The 19,726-nt window shown below is 41.2% G+C and overlaps 1 protein-coding gene across 4 annotated transcripts in view; it reads right to left on the minus strand.

Annotated features, from left to right (window-relative positions):
• Positions 1–19,726, minus strand: part of LOC118278615 (uncharacterized) — an 89,796-nt gene that overhangs the window by 26,892 nt on the left and 43,178 nt on the right. For all 4 annotated transcript variants that reach the window (XR_004783925.2, XM_035598027.2, XM_035598101.2 and 1 more), the window contains exon 6: positions 6,514–6,608. Coding sequence is in view for 3 of the 4 variants with exons in the window: in XM_035598027.2 (XP_035453920.2) it covers positions 6,514–6,608 (95 nt within the window). In the remaining variant the exon portion in view is untranslated. The remainder of the gene's footprint in view (positions 1–6,513; positions 6,609–19,726) is intronic.

The raw sequence follows: 19,726 nt of genomic DNA on the forward strand, positions 1-19,726 counted from the left end.
TACACGGCGTCACACAATGCAAGCTTTGTTTCATGAGACCTTGGTATTACGTACTCCGGTCGAGGCTGCCTATTCGTGCCGAAGCATTGCGCTACTTGTTTTATTATTGGTAGTTGTTTAGTGTATTTTGGTGGCTATGATGTTTGATGTATGATGTCATACATAGTTACAGCCTCTTATTTTAAAAGAGATAGGTACGTGTATTAATGAAGTTGGCTGAACAGCAAAGTAAATAGCAGTAGGTAGGTCTCTCGAAAAGTCAAATACGTCATTATATCATCGTGTACCGCCGCGGCCCTTGTCCTTTATCGGTGCTCGTGAAGGGCACGGGAATTTAGGGAAGTGACCGACACGACGGCGGTCATCGATTTCTTAGCGTTCGTGCTTGACGCTAAACATCAAATTTTGAATTAGTCAAAGGCAACATGCACATGTCGACTTAAATATTTACGCTAGACTTCATATTATACGGTTGTAAGCTAATTTATTAATCTATTATTACGTACATTTAATAGAGAGTTGAAAGAAAATTATGTCTTATGATATAATTGGTAGTAGTTTATGTAAGTTTTTTATAATAAGAATCTTTTAGCTATTTTTTTCTAGATTCCTAAGTTTGTATGAAGACAGTGAGCATCGAAAATGGTTATTTGTTTTTATTATTTTGCGAAGCTACGGGCTGAAACCTAGCTACATGAAATAAGGTTTATGATATTATATCGACAAGTCCCGTAAGCGGCGCAAAGCACGGGATTTGTAAAGGCTTAATACACATGGGTGCGTGTTGGTGATTGAACATTTTTGTAAGCTTGCTCTCCATGTTTTACATTTTAATTATTTTATTTAAAAAACGAGCATATTACAGTACCTAAAACTCCTCCTTCTTCAAGTCCAGTCCTTAAAAGTCTAAGGTCAGATTTTCAATTTATATCAGTATTCGCGTGAAAGCGGGATTCAGTTAATAACATACAACATTTAGTCTTCCATGACCAGTTAGTTAGTGGTAGTTTAGAACATCTTATAAACACGTTTAAAACAATAATGAATTTGATGACAAGCAGACTCTACCACTTCGAACTAAGTAGAAAATGGACCATTAGAAGGACCAGTGAGAGTAAGATCCGCTAATTCTACCCTTATCTTTGGATTATAATTTTAATTGAATCTGCAAAAAGTTACATTATTAGCCGCAGCTATTAATTGAGCCGCGCAAATTATTTACGCAAAGAGGCAGAGATCAGTTAAAGATTAGAAAGGAACCACTGTCCGACGCGACATAGAGAATGGCAGACGAACTTTATTAATTAGGAAACAAAATGAATTTTAAACACTTTACATCAACAATGATATAATGCGGAATGTTGTATTTACTAGCTACACTAGGTGTTCAAAATTGAGAAATTTACTTGAAATTCAATCTTCGTAATACCACATAAATGTTTATTTTTATATTATGTTTGGGTACATTCGTCGGTAATCCTCCGGGGATTTAAATTACGTTCTCGTTCATAAAACAAACTGTGTAATTTTATCAGTCATGTGAGGTCGCTACGTTTATGTAAACCAATATCACGTACTTTACGTAGTAGGTACCTATGTACGTTAAGCGAGGGTAGCCACGTCCATGTATCTCTGTGTGCACACATGTTTCACGCTGTAAACACTTCATACTTTGTAAATCACATAAACAATTTCAACTTTGTTATGAGATTTCTCTCTGACAGGCTTTTCCTGGTGAGGGACTGAGGGCAGGTATAAGAATATTTCAATATGTTATTTATTCTGTTCGTATTAAACTAGAAATGTACATTTACTGTAATGACTAAAACTATTGTTTGTCTTCCTAGAAAAATACGAATGCTTGATACAGAATTAAAACAATAGCATTTAATGAAAATATCACAAAGCTAATCTAAGGTATTTCCTTAAACCGACAGAACAATGGCTTTTCTGATGGTACGTCTGTATTCAATTGGGACCAACTGTAGTAGACACAGGTGCGGGTAGGCTAGTTGTATGTAGGTATAATATATAAAATTCGTCACGTTCGTTAGTAGTTTTGGTAGAAGCGCACAGAGTGCGTCGTAGCGTAGTGTATCGTAGCCGATGGTTGCTTTGTTCTTGTATTGGTCAAATTCGTAGAATTTTCGTAACTGCAAACGTTCAAGTGTTGTTTCAATATTTCAAGGTCGTGTCGCAAACGAAACAAAAGCTTCGCTCTTCACGTCAAATTTTAATTGGGAAACATCCAGAAAGTTGGTTTCAATTTGAGATCTGCCAAATGTACTGAAAAATATGATACCGAATTTCATGATGGAAAAGTCAACATTGATGCGTAGGTATCATTCTCTCGGTTCGCTGTCTCTAATCCGACTTGTTTTGACAACATTGTTTCAATACAGATTATTTGAATTTAACAATGTTCAATGTAGACCAATGTACATTTAGTAAGCTCCTGGTATGTTTAGAGCCCAGTCTGCGGCGACAAACAGCACGTTACCTCACCCCGGAGTATTTGCGGTCAGCCCGAACATAAAACTGGGATGTGGTCGTGAAGTTTGTTTTAAATTGTGTCACATCTGTAAACATTGCTTCGTACTTATATTTTCAAAATATTGTATTAATCATTGGCAACCCGTATTGAGGAAGCGTGGTGATTAATGCTCAAACCTTCTCCGTGCGAGAAGAGGCCTTCGGTGTGGCCACTACACCAAAGGCCACTTATACATAGACTGTTGATATGTGTGATGCGTAGTATTAAAAAAATCTGTCGTAATTTTTCTTCTCAATTTAATCTTTTTTTTTTTTTTTTTTTTTACATTTAATGGGTCGACGTTTGGCCGCTATCTCACCTGATGGTAAGTGATGATACGGCCTACGGTGGAGCACGTCTGCCCATAAGCAACCTATTCACTCGGGCCTTGAAGACACCCAAGTTATACCCATCAGGAAACACAGACTCCGGCAAGGAGTTCCACTCCCTAGCAGTTCGCACAAGGAAGCTTGAAGCGAAGCGCTTCGTGCGAGTGGGTGGGATATCTACCATGAAGCGGTTACGCCTCGCCGATTGTCTTGTGGTTCGATGATGAAAAGGACTAGGGGGAATCAAGTTGTGCAATTCCCCCGCACACTCTCCGAAATGTATCCGGTAAAAAACGGAAAGGCTTGCGACCTTGCGCCTGTGTTCAAGGCTTTGAAGCCGGGCCTCCACAAGCGCATCGTCATTGATGAGCCTCTTGGCACGCCTTTCAATGTGTTCGAGCGCATCCAGCTGGTATTTGGCCGAGCCGTCCCAAAGGTGAGAACAGTACTCCATACATGACCGAACCTGCGCTTGGTACAGGCTCAGCAGTTGTTTCGGTGTGAAGTACCGTCTCACCTTCGAGAGAATACCCAACTTCCTACCAGCCAGATGCGCCTTCGACTCTATATAAGAGCCGAAGTTAAGCGTTGGCGATAGAGTTACGCCCAGAAGCTCAAGACGATCCGCTACCGGAACGGACACATTTCGGAAAGTCGGAGCCAGCGGGAATTGACTCCGTTTGGCAGAGAATAGACACGCCTGGGTTTTGGTAGCGTTGAACTTGACCAAGTTGGCGTCACCCCAATCGGAAACCGCCTTCAAGGACGAGTTCAACCGTTCGACCATGGATTCTCTTTGAGACCGGATCTGTGTTCCGCTACTCCGCGCATCGGACACATACCTTTCAACAACTGTGCTGTCATCTGCATACCCAAAGATACCGGGCTTAAGCAGGTCGTTGATGTGCAGCAAAAAGAGCGTTGCTGAAAGTACTGACCCCTGAGGGACTCCGGCGTTGATGCCAAATTGGTCAGACGAGCAGCCATCAATGACTACTCGAATTGACCGATCCCTCAGGAAGTCTGCAATCCATCTGCACAGATCAGCGGGAAGTCCATATGCAGGAAGCTTGCCGATAAGGCTGTCGTGCCAAACCCTGTCAAAGGCCTTCGATATATCGAGTGAGACCGCTATTGCCTCCCCGTGCTTCTCGATGGCCTCGCTCCAAATGTGGGTGGCATACGCAAGAAGGTCCCCAGTGGATCGGTTGCGGCGAAACCCATACTGCTGATCACTGAGGAGGTCGTTACCTTCAAGGTATGCCAGGAGCCTGTTGTTAAGTACACGTTCCATACTCTTGCAGAGTATGGACGTGACCGAGATGGGCCGGTAATTATTAGGGTCGGCACGACTACCTTTTTTGGGCACAGGCTGCACGTTGGCTAGCTTCCATGCAACCGGCACTTGACCAGTCTCCAAAGAAAGTCGAAACAGGCGTGTCAGGATTGGAGACAACTCAGGCGCACAGATTTTTAAAACCACGGCTGGGATTCCGTCGGGGCCACTGGCCTTGTTCACGTCAAGATTACGCAACGTCTTATATACCTCCTTCTGTCGTATGCGAATTTTTGACATATTCGTCTCGCAAACTCTATGGAGAGAAGGAGGCAAAGCGCCACCAGTATCAAGACGTGAAGATTCCGCAAATAGAGAAGCAAACAGGTTCGCTTTCTCTACCGCGGTGTGTGCCAGCGTCCCGTTAGGCCCCAGGAGAGGTGGGAGTGAAGGGCGGCAGAAGTTCGATTCAACCGCCTTGGCCAGGGACCAAAACGCTTTACTACCCGCTGGGTAAGAAGCCAGTTTGTTCCCTATTCGGCCAATGTGGTTGAACCGAGCCATCCGTAATGCCTTTTTGCATGACTTGGCAGCCCGGTTATAGGCTCTCTTCCTCTGAAGAATATCGTCAGCCCTACGACGCCTGGCATCCGCCCATGCCAAGTATGCCGCATGCTTTCGCGCTTCAGCACGTCTGCAGTCGGCATCGAACCATGGACGAGTCCCACCGAAAGATGTCGCATCCGAGAATGGAATGTAGTATTCCATGCCCTGACGCAACACCCCCGTTATGGCATCCGCACAAGCTGACGGGTCCTCAGTAGAGAAGCAGACAGGCCGCCAAGGATAGGATGCAAAAAAAGATCGCATCCCATCCCAATCTGCTGACTTGTACCGCCACATCCGCCGAGATCCTCTGGGACAAGGATCCGGTGGGGAGTACGTGGATACGGATTTCACCAGACAGTGGTCAGAGCTACCCAAGGGTGAAGAAACTGACACCGAGTAGCTGTCTGGATCAGTTGTCAGCAGAAGGTCTAAGCAGTTGGCAGTGTGCGAGTCGACATCGGGCACCCTTGTGGCCTCCTGGACCAGCTGGGTCAGGCCAAGCGTTAGCGCAAGCTTACGCATTTCCCTCCCAGCATGGTCAGTGCACTGGTATGGGAACAGCCACTCCTGGTGATGGGCGTTAAAGTCCCCCAGTAACACCAACTGGGCCGAAGGGTACCTCTGCCGAGCCGCATCCGCCGTCTCCACAAGGTGTTGAGCTAATCTGGTCGTCTCCAAATCTCCGCTGTGCGACCGGTAGACACAGGCATAGAGAATTTTCTCCATCCCTGTGTCCACCAGTATCCACAAGGTTGAAAAACTGGGGTCTTCAAAGTTTCGGAGACGCCGGTAACAGATGCCGTCTTGGACGTATAGGCATACGCCTGCGCGGGGAACGAAATTGTGCTCCAGGGAAAAGCCTGGGTAGTTCAGGTATGATACGTCCGACGGACATCTGATCTGGGTCTCCGAGAGAAACAAGAGCGTGGGGTTCTCGGTCTCTAGGTGGTGATGGACCGCATTGATATTTGAGTGCAAGCCTCGAATATTTGAGAGGTGCACTTTGAGGGAGAGGAGTGCAGCCGCTGTTGAACCCTTTTCTTTGCTCTTGTTTTCATTTTATGAGTATGAGGTTGCTGAGAGGATGGCAGTGAAATGTTCCTCCACACAGGCGACCCCAGACGCGCGCCGCAGTTAGCCACATCATTGGGAGGCCAGCCTGGAGACTGCGGGGACGCCCGAGCCCCCCCATGGATATCCATCGGGCCCTCTCGTCCGGTCGCCAACCGGCACGATGGCGTATCCATGGGATTTTTCGCTAGATGGCGGGGCAGCCTTTCACGTGTGGCTAGCACGCTAATTGGGCCCCCAACTATCTGCGGTCGGCCAGCGGTGCACCGTGCCTCGGATCCCGCTACCCTCCGCGACTGGCCACCCGATGAAGCTACACCAGCGCGCGCCAGATCGGTCTACTCATAGTGGAGCAAACATCTCGACCCATCCTCTCATACGGCTTCACCGAGCATCGTGGCGGAACACGGCTAGGCCGCTTGGCGACACGGTTTTGCTCGGTGGGTGGTTATAATGCCGTCGGCCGAAGCCTACCACCAGAGTGTCACCTGATTAGCACCACCCAGAGGCCACGTGTAGGGTTTCGGTTTTTTTGGGTGCTCTCCTACGGACGAGGGTGACTCAGCCTCCCGAATCTCATAACTATTATTATATTTAATTAAACGGTTTATATCCTTGCCCCTAACAGCTGGTCTTTTTAAACGATTGCTGTTTTAGTTACAAACATTCAAATAGGGATTTATGTAAATACGTACCTGCACTATGGACAGTAAGTGGCGTATGTAGTCTGCTTCTGTGCAGATCAACTCCTTAATTACTGCTTGCCGCGCCTCCTCCGCTTGCGGCAGTTCTGTGAAAATAAATTCTCTTTATTTCCGGGTTATCTAACCAAGGAAACAAACGACAAAATAATATAAATTCAGGTTAGTGAGGTCTGCTAAGCTCAAAGGCGCCTCGGTACGTTTGCTGATCACTCAAGAAGGTTCTGTTTCGCATGTTCGTCACAGGTTATCGTCATGAATAAATAACAATGTCTTAAGTTACTTCAACTTGGGATGTGCAATGCACTAAAAGAGGATTAAGAGAGGATGCATGGAGAAGTCGTTGAGGAACATAACAATAGCTGAGACTTAAAGAAAACAAATGGACTCTTTGCTAGGATTTTACAAGAGGGAAAACAAGAGAGAAAACAATCTGAATCCTAGAATCAACGTGCCGAACTTGCAGACTCATGGCGATTTTGAGGAAAACAGGCTCGGCAATACCGCGCGCGGCCTCCTCGATCCAAACATGGTAAACATCGAGGCTACCTCGATAGGCGATCGGCTTACGGCATGCTTCAGTCAGTATACGGCCAATTGCGACCGCTTGTATACGATTTCTTGTTTCACAAAATTATACTGTTAAACGCGGTGTGGCCGAAGCCTAAGAATAAAGTTTCATTAATAGCTATCTATTCCACAAAACTCTTGCAAAAATACAAATTAAGTAATCAAATAGGAGTCTTAATAGGTTTGACAATAATAAAGTATTCTTACAATACATTCGAATGGTACAATGCTGCCTACCGCTTCGAAGCGTTATTTCCTTAGACTTTAATACCTCTGAAGATTCTGTTAACTTTATTGGCACTATATTAATATTGATTACGTCGTAAAATCGTAAGTGGTTAACGAGTGCCATCGGTCGAAAATAAACGCCTTTAGAACTTATATGTGCGTTCATTTGTACATATAATAGGAAAAAGAAAAAACATACCTATTTCATGGTTCACGATCATGCCATGAAAAATTAATGAGTAATTTAGTTAATAGCATTTAATAGGGCAATCTAAACGCAGTCCATCTGGATCAATTAACTGCTAATGAATTTCAATATTTACAATAAATATTAATATTAAAACAAATATGAATGAAACCTGTAATAGTAAATGTATTATAATTTAAACATAATTACATTTGTTTGGTAGGATATTCGGATGGTGGACTTGGTAAACAACTGGCTCTCGAAGGCCCGTATTTTCTGAGGAATCTATATTATGCAAAGCGGTCCGGAGTGTTCCTTCGACGTGGATCTCATTACGAACGTTTCATCTCCATAAAGATCCTCAGCGATCCGGCACTAAGTCCAGTAATTCGAAATGGAAACGGATATTTTTGACTCGAGATCGACCCTTCAGCGATGATATCTTTTAATAGGTTGCAATGCAAATAAATATATGTAGCAATTTTACAAAACAAGTAAATTACGATGTTTTATATCCAGTAACGACTGTACCACAAGTTCATCAAAACCAGTGACATCACACAAATAAGAGGTCGGTCGGTCAAAGTCGTGGATAAAAATACTAAATATTTCATTTATAAACTAAAACAAAAGATGGACTGGGCCTATCTGTCCCACTAGCTACAACGTTAACTACGTGATAATTTAACCTCAACGCAATTATTTCGAAAGTAATTAGAAGAAATACTAAAACGTACCTATACCTAAATAGCTGCAACAACAGCGTTCATACATTCCACAGTTGAACTTCAAAACAAACTAATTTAAAACTCACATTCACTTACATTCTTCTTAATTATACCTACATAGCATGAGTTCCATTTATTTTTCAAGTAAATAGTTATGCAGGAGAAATAATGGAAGCCAATATACAATTAAGCCGAAGCTTAAACTAACATTTGCCGCGATGAGTTGACTCTTAGTCCTCATCAAGTGTTCCGTTATTCCAATGTCGGAGAGGGGAGCGTACCTACCTTTACGTATAAAAATGAACATGACAGCTGTTCCGACCGTAGAGCGGATTTCCGCTGCCTAAGTTGGTATTTATAGGCATTGTTTGTATTTTTTCGCGGACCGAGGTTTCGGGCCAAATATTGGGTTTACCTCAAGAAACTAATCTCATACTTTCATAATCTATATCTCTATCTGAATCAATATGATTAACAGTGAACTTATTGAATGGACGTTTATATGTAATCATGTGCTATAAATTATTAGATATTCGAGCAGACGGGATGGGGAACGGAATCTTAAGTAGCTATCTGTGAAATGAAAATAAACTTTTAGTGATATAATGTGAGGGAGGTAGACGAGCACATGTATCTGTATTTTTTATGGAATAGGGATGATGACGGGGTATGAAAATTAAAAATGTAATTAGTCCGTCAGTTAGGTAATGAAAAAATATTAGACACGTATTTTTTTATTTTGTCGTATAAGATAACAATACTTAAATAAAATGAATCAAAGTTTAGGAGTGGGAGCTAACTACGTCACTATAGAGTATAAAACGTACTCTAAAGTGACGTCACGCGATATTTCAAATGGATATATCTTCGAAAGTATTTGTTTCCGTAAGAAAATAAAAAATACGTGTCTAATATTTTAAAATAATCTACAAGACGGACATTAAAATAAAAATTAGTCATCTACCCTATTGGGGCTAATGGGCAGACGGTTCACCTGATGGTAAGCGATCAGCGCAGCTCATGCACACCCGCAACATAAGAGGAGTCACAGGTGCGTTGCTGACCTTTTGAAAAGGAGTACGCTCTTTTCTTAAGGGTTTGAAGGTCGTATCGGCTCAGACACATCGCCAACAACAGCTCATTCCTCAGTTTATGTGTATAAGCGTAAATATTTTGAATTCGGTCGCACAGCGGAGATTTGGAGACGACCAGATTAGCGCAGCACCTTGTGGAGACGGCGGATGCGGCTCGGCAGAGGTACCCTTCGGCCCAGTTGGTGTTACTGGGGGACTTTAACGCCCATCACCGGAGTGGCTGTTCCCATACCAGTGCACTGACCATGCTGGGAGGAAATGCGTAAGCTTGCGCTAACGCTTGGCCTGACCCAGCTGGTCCAGGAGGCCACAAGGGTGCCCGATGTCGACTCGCACACTGCCAACTGCTTAGACCTTCTGCTGACAACTGATCCAGACAGCTACTCGGTGTCAGTTTCTTCACCCTTGGGTAGCTCTGACCACTGTCTGGTGAAATCCGTATCCACGTACTCCCCACCGGATCCTTGTCCCAGAGGATCTCGGCGGATGTGGCGGTACAAGTCAGCAGATTGGGATGGGATGCGATCCTTTTTTGCATCCTATCCTTGGCGGCCTGTCTGCTTCTCTACTGAAGACCCGTCAGCTTGTGCGGATGCCATAACAGGGGTGTTGCGTCAGGGCATGGAATACTACATTCCATTCTCGGACGCGACATCTTTCAGTGGGACTCGTCCATGGTTCGATGCCGACTGCAGACGTGCTGAAGCGCGAAAGCATGCGGCATACTTGGCATGGGCGGATGCCAGGCGTCGTAGGGCTGACGACACTCTTCAGAGGAAGAGAGCCTATAACCGGGCTGCCAAGTCATGCAAAAAGGCATTACGGATGGCCCGGTTCAACCACATTGGCCGAATAGGGAACAAACTGGCTTCTTACCCAGCGGGTAGTAAAGCATTCTGGTCCCTGGCCAAGGCGGTTGAATCGAACTTCTGCCGCCCTTCACTCCCACCTCTCCTGGGGCCTAACGGGACGCTGGCACACACCGCGGTAGAGAAGGCAAACCTGTTTGCTTCTCTATTTGCGGAATCTTCACGTCTTGATACTGGTGGCGCTATACCTCCTTCTCTAAATAACGTATGCGAGACGAAAATGTCGAAAATTCGCATCCGACAGAAGGAGGTGTATAAGACGTTGCGTAATCTCGACGTGAACAAGGCCAGTGGCCCCGACGGAATACCGGCCGTGGTTTTAAAAACCTGTGCGCCTGAGTTGTCTCCAATCCTGACACGCCTGTTTCGACTTTCCTTGGAGACTGGTCAAGTGCCGGTTGCATGGAAGCTGGCCAACGTGCAGCCTGTGCCCAAAAAAGGTAGTCGTGCCGACCCTAACAATTACCGACCAATCTCAGTCACGTCCATACTCTGTAAGAGTATGGAACGTGTACTTAACAACAGGCTCCTGGCATACCTTGAAGGTAACGACCTCCTCAGCGATCAGCAGTATGGGTTTCGCCACAACCGATCCACTGGGGACCTTCTTGCGTATGCCACCCACATTTGGAGCGAGGCCATAGAGAAGCACGGGGAGGCAATAGCGGTCTCACTCGATATATCGAAGGCCTTTGACAGGATTTGGCACGACAGCCTTATCGGCAAGCTTCCTGCATATGGACTTCCCGCTGATCTGTGCAGATGGATTGCAGCACTTCCTGAGGGATCGGTCAATTCCAGTAGTCATCGATGGCTGCTCGTCTGACCAACTTGGTATCAACGCCGGAGTCCCTCAGGGGTCAGTACTTTCAGCAACGCTCTTTTTGCTGCACATCAACGACCTGCTTAAGCCCGGTATCTTTGGGTATGCAGATGACAGCACAGTTGTTGAAAGGTATGTGTCCGATGCGCGGACTAGCGGAACACAGATCCAGTCTCTAAGAGAATCCATGGTCGAACGGTTGAACTCGTCCTTGAAGGCGGTCTCCGATTGGGGTGACGCCAACTTGGTCAAGTTCAACGCTACCAAAACCCAGGCGTGTCTATTCTCTGCCAAACGGAGTCAATTTCCGCTGGCTCCTACTTTCCGAAATGTATCCGTTCCAATATCGGATCATCTAGAGCTTCTGGGCGTAACTCTATCGCCAACGCTAAACTTCGGCTCTTATATAGAGTCGAAGGCGCATCTGGCTGGTAGGAAGTTGGGTATCCTCTCGAAGGTGAGACGGTACTTCACACCGAAACAACTGCTGAGCCTGTACCAAGCGCAGGTTCGGTCATGTATGGAGTACTGTTCTCACCTTTGGGACGGCTCGGCTAAATGCCAGCTAGATGCGCTCGAACACATTGAAAGGCGTGCCAAGAAGCTCATCAACGATGATGCGCTTGTGGAGGCCCGGCTTCAAAGCCTTGAACACAGGCGCAAGGTCGCAAGCCTTTCCGTTTTTTACCGGATACATTTCGGAGAGTGTGCGGGGGAATTGCACAACTTGATTCCCCTAGTCCTTTTCATCATCGAACCACAAGACAATCGGCGAGGCGTCACCGCTTCATGGTAGATATCCCACCCACTCGCACGAAGCGTTTCGCTTCAAGCTTCCTTGTGCGAACTGCTAGGGAGTGGAACTCCTTGCCGGAGTCTGTGTTCCCTGATGGGTATAACCTGGATGTCTTCAAGGCCCGAGTGAATAGGTTGCTTATGGGCAGACGTGCTCCACCGTAGGCCGCATCATCACTTACCATCAGGTGAGATAGCGGTCAAACGTCGACCCATTAAATGTAAAAAAAAAAAAAAAAACTAAACTGACCTCATGCACATTTTGAAGCGTTGAGAATGCAAAATATACCAAATTATCGAACCACGCAAAATCCTATTAAGTTGCATGATTCCAGGTATCATGTATTGTAGTGTTCATTTGTAATTATTTAAATTACACTGTATGCAAACATAATTATAGACATAGGTCTATAATTATAGACATACGTCTATAATTATGTTTGCATGCAGTGTTGTGATAATTACTATCTGAGAGCTAAATTACGGCAACCGATTCAGCGCTGGTTGTGCTGCCCTGGTACCACTGGCAATGATGAGCTAATTTAGGATATGCATCACATTTTTTGTGTGTTGTGGTGAAAAAAAAATTCAGTCAGACTTTGCACCTTTTTAAAATTTTGTGTATGGTATACAACTACATTTTAAAATTTTATCAATTTTATGTTTTTTTTAATCATCATCATCTTCAACACCCGAAAAACATCGACTGATGGACAAATAATATTCAACTATCAATGAATATGCCCTCGAATACTGTCGAACATCACTTCTGCGTTAATTAGACAATGCATGGCATTGTTATCCACGTCTAACTATTGCTAATTGAATGTCATCATATTATTGGAATCTGCAACAATCGCATATACAAAGGGCGCTTGATCTGTGACCATAATAATATACAAATTAATCAACAAGAGAATCTCAAGCACAAACATGTAAATTGCAAGCCCACTGTTGTTCAAGTTAGAGCCTGGAATGCCATTGTAAAGTTGATCACTATCTCAAAGCATAGCGTGCCAATGTGTCAATCGGACAACATCTCGGTCAAATGACACAGATTGAATATTAAAGTTATGATTTGATGTACCGTAGTCGATGCAGCAGCTATTTCAAAAATAGATTTTGCATTTCTTGAAACGGAAAATTCTACTGAACTGCGGAATTTAACCAATCAGACGATTGCTGTTGTTGGAACTTGGAATACGTAGGTAGTATTCCAAGTTCAACATCTTGATAATAATAAGATATACCGTCTTATTATTTTAATCTCGAAATGCAATAGCATTGACGACACATTCATATCAGATTCAATATTTGTAATGTTTTGCATATTCTAGTCAAGTAGGTAGGTACTTATATTTTTGAATTTTTCAGTTGAAAAATAAATAGATTAAATAATATTAAGTTAATAGTCATACCGTTCAGCGCAGTAAGGTTCCGTAATAATAATGAGAGTTACTCCACCGGTAGCTTGGACCATGCTCCCGCTACTGGTCGGCTCCTATTTTTATATTTTTAAATGTTATTTTGTTTTTTATTTTTATAAGTAATGTTTAAAAATATAATTTTAGAGTGTTTTAAATAAATATATGGAATAAATGAGAGTTACTTATAATTTACCTGCGCCGAGCATAGCCCGATAAAATACGAAAAATAAATGTACAATATCTGTTTCCGTTGTATACCAAATGTGGTGATTGATGAGGATAGGCCATTGGAGGTAGACAGATTGCGTCAAGCAGCTGCGACCCGCGACCCTTCCTGTTTTATTGCGAGTATCTACGGCTGGGTGAAGCGGCGGCGGCGCGGCTCATGTCGGCTACGTGTCGGAGCCGGCACGGCGCAGTGTCTGCGCGGCCACGGCGCGGTGTCTGCGCGGCCACGGCGCGGTGTTGCGTTATTTCGCGTGCGAGACGCCTCGCGTGCTACTAATAAACGTGATCGATGTGAACGCACAAATATTGCTCATTTCAATAAACATGAAATCGCCCATTACGTTTTAAGGTTTCGTACTTTTTGTTTTACCGCACTCTTAATTTGTTCTCGCATTACAAGGGAACAGAAAATAAGAGAGTTCTTTCATTTTAGGTACATGTCGAGGTCGTTTTACAATGGTCTTGTTCAAAGAAATACATTAGAATAATAATTTAATTAATGAGTGGGTAGTCACCGGCGTAACGGTACCTTCGTACCAAACTAAATCAGTTTTGACGGCTGTGGAGTCGATAGCGAACGCTTGGTTTCCCACGAGAGTGGCGAAAACCGACTAAAATAGATATTTATAAAGGGTAAACACAAATAACAGAGCGTACTTAACTATGGGACACAGAGTTAATGTACGTACCTACATAGACAGACGCTTGACGAATTTAATATAAATTGTTGAAAGTATTTCGTTTGAAACATTTTTGCAAATTGAGAGTACTCACGCGTTACTGATTTCGCAATATTCTATCGATATATTGTCGCCAAATTGAATTACAGCGATTATGGAATGTGTGCAAGCGCCACGAGTACCTATTTAATTTGCATTAAAATGGCAGTGTCAATGCAAAATAATATATATTTTTTATCAGTGAAGAGGTTAAAGGACTGAAGTGTTCAAGAAATATCTTCTATTATCCACGTTGCACGATGTTATTACTTCCACGATATGTATTTACTTACTTGAAAAACAATTTAAATTGAGGGCACTCAACAATACGGATTACATACCGTAGGAGGTCAGCCACGAAGTAAATGTGAAGGAGAAAGAGTGAGTAATTATTATGAATCCACCATTTTCCTGAATTCAAAGACGAGCAAAAATGAATAATGTAATATTATTTGTCACTCTTTAAGACGTTAGACGTAAAGACTGCGTTGAATGAATGACGCGCCGCACCCCGCGCCTTCCTTGGTTTCTTATAGCCACGTAAAGTAATTTACATTGTTGGGCATTTCCGCCAATGGCAAAACAATTGGTAACAACTAACAAGCGGTTAATATTCGATCTTTTTAAGCGGATAAAAAATTACAATCTTACTAATTAGTATTACAACTATTGCTAAACAAATAGGTCATCGAAAGCCCAAAAAAAAGTTTTGCAGTTTCGCAGACGCCGAACGCAGTTTAACAAACTGCGTTTTCGTCAATAAATAATAAATTTATAGAAAATTCACTGATAAATCGACATTTTTCTAATAATTCTAGAGTCATATAACCCTTGCTAATATCCTTATATAATAATTATATAACTATCTTAGTGGAGGATAGTCAGGCTTGGGAATGAACTGCTATAATGTCCACACAGGTCTTGTTGACATGTTTATTTTATCCATGTTTGTAACATATAGTTACATTTTTTATACAATTTGACATTACATAACTTGACATTGTTTTATATATATTTTCCTTTTATATTTCCTTTTAAAATTGTTAGTTTGAGGACCGTGTGAGACTTTTGCTAGTCATTTTATTTTTAGTAAATTATATTCTGACAGTTTGAGCATTTTGTGTGGTCTACCCAAATGTTCTTTTGGTTGGTATTGTTCGCCGGATCTTTCAGCAACAGCCGTCAGCAAAGCTAATTGTAAACTGACACATGCGTGTCGGGAAGGATCCCGCCTCACCCAAGGCGGGAGAAGTCATTGGATGATTTTCCCCCTCAAAAAAGGTTTTTATTGATTATTATAAAAATGTGGAATTTAATTGTATAATGGAGAAGGTTAAAATTTTATTTAATTATGAAAAAGACGCATTGTTCTGTGATTATTGTAATATTTGAGATTAATTTAAACATAAAAAGTTGGTTATCACATTGTGTATATATATAAAACAAAGACGGGTTTGTTTCAACACTTATAACTCGAGATCTGCCGGACCAATTTTCATGATTTTTGATTCATTGGATTCGTCTCTGCCCTGAATAGCAGAATACGTCTTAAAAATAATGAAAACTCGATGAATACATAACACTAGTCTACAATGCAAAAGTATCCGAAATAATTTTAACTAATTTTTGCTTGTCTATACATGCTAAATACGATTTGATAAGTAAAAGTAATTTATTAGTTTAAGTTTTCAAGATACCCCATCTCCCAAATGTTTACGATTAACTTTGTTAGTTGGCATCAAATGTTAAAAATATCGTACTTTAGTGCTCTGTTCTGTATTACTGAATAATAAATGTGCTAAAAGTGAAAAAAAGTGAAATTAAAAATTATTTTATAACAATGTCTTGGAAATGTGTAAATAATCCCGACTATTTTTGTTACATTTGCGGAGAGGTGATATTTAGTAAACAAAGGTGTTCTATATCGCCTATGATAAAAAAGCCTATTCTTACTACTTTAACAAAGACATATCACACCAGGACAAAAGCTGGGTTCCACATTTCTGCTGCAATCCGTGTGCTACAGGTTTGAGAAATTGGCTGAGTGGCAAAAAAACATCATTTCGTTTCTAATAAATGGAAACTAATTTATCTAAATAATTATTGTTTTCGTTACTAGCATGTGAAAATAAATAAAAAAAACGACTTTGTTCGAAGAATACTTTTTTAAAGTCAACATTTGTAGACCAGTGATTATTACATGAAAGATGAATACACAAAAGGATGAATCATTTTCAATAAAATGTTCATTTGTACATGTCAAACATATGTTGTCCATCCTGTCAAATACTCTAAATAATGATTGACATTTATGCATAGACTATTTGAAAAGAGTGAATAAACACTTTTCTGTATTTTTTTAAAATCTATTGAAAAGGTTGAAAAGTGCATTAAGCAGATACATAGAAATGTATATTTTTCAATATTTCTGAGAGATTTTCTTAATTCGTTGACGGTGGCACGGGCATTGGATCGCTCGATTCCCAGTTCACAGCTTCATATTGATTTTTAGTAACTTTTGATGACTACACAATAGTACAATTTGGTATACATAGTTATACAGAAAATGTATGAGAGCTTTTTATTTTCAGTTGGATATTCGTTTTTAACAATGCTACCAACCAGACGTACAAGCTTAGGCCGAAAGCTTAGCTCGAAATACAGCAAGTCAAAGAAATATAAGAGCAAATCAAACTGATGAGCAACGCGAAGCGCGAAATGAACTTGAACGGAATCTATATCAAGATAGAAATGTTGTGTTTTATCTCCACAGAGCTGCATTTAGTTATCATGTGGCAAGTGATTACAGTTCAGAGCAAATTGTTGCTATTGGACTAATGAATATTGTGTGTCCACATTGCAAGGTGTGGCGACCTATTCTTATTATAATACTCTTTGGAGTGGTGACTCCTGTCAATTGACAAAATTTAATAAAAGAAATAAATAAAAAGTGACAGATGTTAAGGGTCGCACGTAGGCCATCGGCGAGTCGCGTTTGCTTTAGGCTTACTCCGATTTAATTCGCTAACTTTGATCTGACATAATTTTGCCGCGTTCTGTATATGTTATTCTGTGTTTCCTAACTATCGTTTTCATCTATCTATCAGTTCAAATTGAATAGGTACTCATACCTAAGATAGGTCAGCTATACAAAATAAAGTAGAGCATCATTGCTACGCTAAGGCGGTACGAAGTTCGCCGGGACAGGTAGTTACGTATAATTCGTAATAACCAATTTTCGTAACGTTTCAAATAAAGTTGATTACGTAAAATTGTTGTTTTATTTCTATTTCCATCTTGATAAAATGAATACATATTACTTACTCTCTCTCTCTATTGGCGCCCTCTGCTCCAAGCTTTGAGCAATTAGCAATATTAAAGCTGTTTTGTCAACAACGGTCATTACCGTGTTTTGTATGTCCTTAACGTTCATTCAAACACTTCTGTTTTGTAGACTTTAAAAATAAATATATGATGACCACAACCTACTTGTGGATTTTCTACTTATTGCAATTATCTTTTTTTAATAATTACATAATGTTTTATTAATTAACAACGATACGTTTGTCATAATACAATTAGTGTACACGCAAAGTAGAATATTTGTAATTATTATGGCAATGCATTACACGTATTTTTAAACAAACATCTAATTCTTTTTTCGTTTCCATCGAAAAGCGTGATTTGGCGGAAATGCCATGTTACACATGCTCTAATCATAAAATAGCATGTTAAAAAATGTTCTAATGAGTATGAATGTGCTCAATACGAGCATGCTCTTGAGCCTTGAGAGTTTACATTTGCTAGGTATAGGCATGCTAGTATTAAGTATGTAGTAGTTAATTGTTTAGATGTACCACTGGTAGCACGTCTAAAAATCGCACGCTGTCGATTCGAATATGTTAATTTTTAGCCATATTCCGACACATGTGTTAATCTGTACTACAGATTAGTACGTGTGTCGGAACTCATACTCATTTACTACAGAATCTGTAGCAATCGAAATGAGTATGAGCAGTACCTTCAGCTCTATCGCTGAATACAGTTGATAATCTAATACTTGAAACTCCCTTGGTAGCCATATTAGCAATTAGGCATAATACGAGTGTTCCTCAATGTCACTGGTATTCATTGGCGGTCGAAATTAAACCTAATTAATTAACGTATATTTCATTGTCGTGGATTTCAATCAAAAGCTTAAATCGATCCACAGATTTTGAATTAACTTAAAAGGTAACTATTTCAAATAAAAACACTATGTGTTTCAGTGTTTAATAACATTTTGTTAAACACTGAAATGTAAACGATGTTTTTTATATTTGTTTAGTCGAGTTGCACAATAATTATTGGCTTACCAAGTGTAAATATGAGATACGAATATTTTGTGCAGGGTTATTCGATTCCTGTTTGTAAAAATAGCGGCAATGATTTTATATGGAATTTACCTGATAGCTGTATTTTATTATGTTTTCACAGAAAAAAAAATACGGATCATATGAAAATACGATTGCATTTTAGTTGTAAATCGTACGTGAATTTAATAATACCTGTAATCAAATAGCCCTCCATCCAATCATTAAATTTACCTACTACCTATAATTAGGTAATTAGATACAAAATCTTTTATACGAAATAAGTAGATAAAACCATTACAGGAATTACCTACAGAGCATTCATTCATACATATATTCCAATTACAAGATAAAGGTGAAGGTATTCCAGTAGTCGACGGTATCTAATTATAAGGAACGTTCCGCATGTAACCAAGTGGAGTGGACGATTCATTACTAAAATCTCATCGGTATATATGTTCTAGTCACGCGACCGCGGCACTAAAATATTGCCCTGCGTGTTTTTCTAGTGTCGTCGTCGGCGTCACATCGGAATCCCTCAATGTGAATATTTCTCGTAAATACTGGACTACACACTTATTTCAATTGTTATTTCGTATCTACTTAGATACCTGTTCATTCGCATGAATGTCTAGGAATGTAATTTATTCAACCCTTGTCATCGTATAAAATAAACAAGTTTCATGCATACTTTACAAACTTGTTTACAAGCAAAGATTAAATTGACATTCATGAAACCACGAGTAACGTTGGTTCCAGACGATTCAAGATCTTCTTTAAAAAGAAGAATAAGAAGATCAATGTAAAAAGTAACGGGTCAAAATGAATGCTTTTAAAGAGCGGGCTATTTATTAAAGTAACAGGAATGTCATAATTTGTCGCTTCTACCGAGTCGGTCGGCGCTTCTGTCGACGCGCGGCGGGGCCAAGAAAGCGGGACGAGCGCGCCGCGGCAGGGCGAGCCCAGCGAGTCTAAGCCGACCCTTTGCACATTACCGCAACAAAGCGGAGCGGCCTTCTACAAATACAATTTAAATAAGTCGTGTCAGAAACCTTTGTGGTAGTAAATGGGAGTTATATTTCTTTTTGTGTCAAAAGTAGTCATGATTCATTTAATTTTTCATTCGCGGTTTTGTTAGATGACGCCGTTCGTCTTTAAATCACCCTAATTTAATGGCCGCTAAAGGT

Source organism: Spodoptera frugiperda, chromosome 25 (assembly GCF_023101765.2).
Source record: "Spodoptera frugiperda isolate SF20-4 chromosome 25, AGI-APGP_CSIRO_Sfru_2.0, whole genome shotgun sequence".
Classification (NCBI taxonomy): domain Eukaryota; kingdom Metazoa; phylum Arthropoda; class Insecta; order Lepidoptera; family Noctuidae; genus Spodoptera; species Spodoptera frugiperda.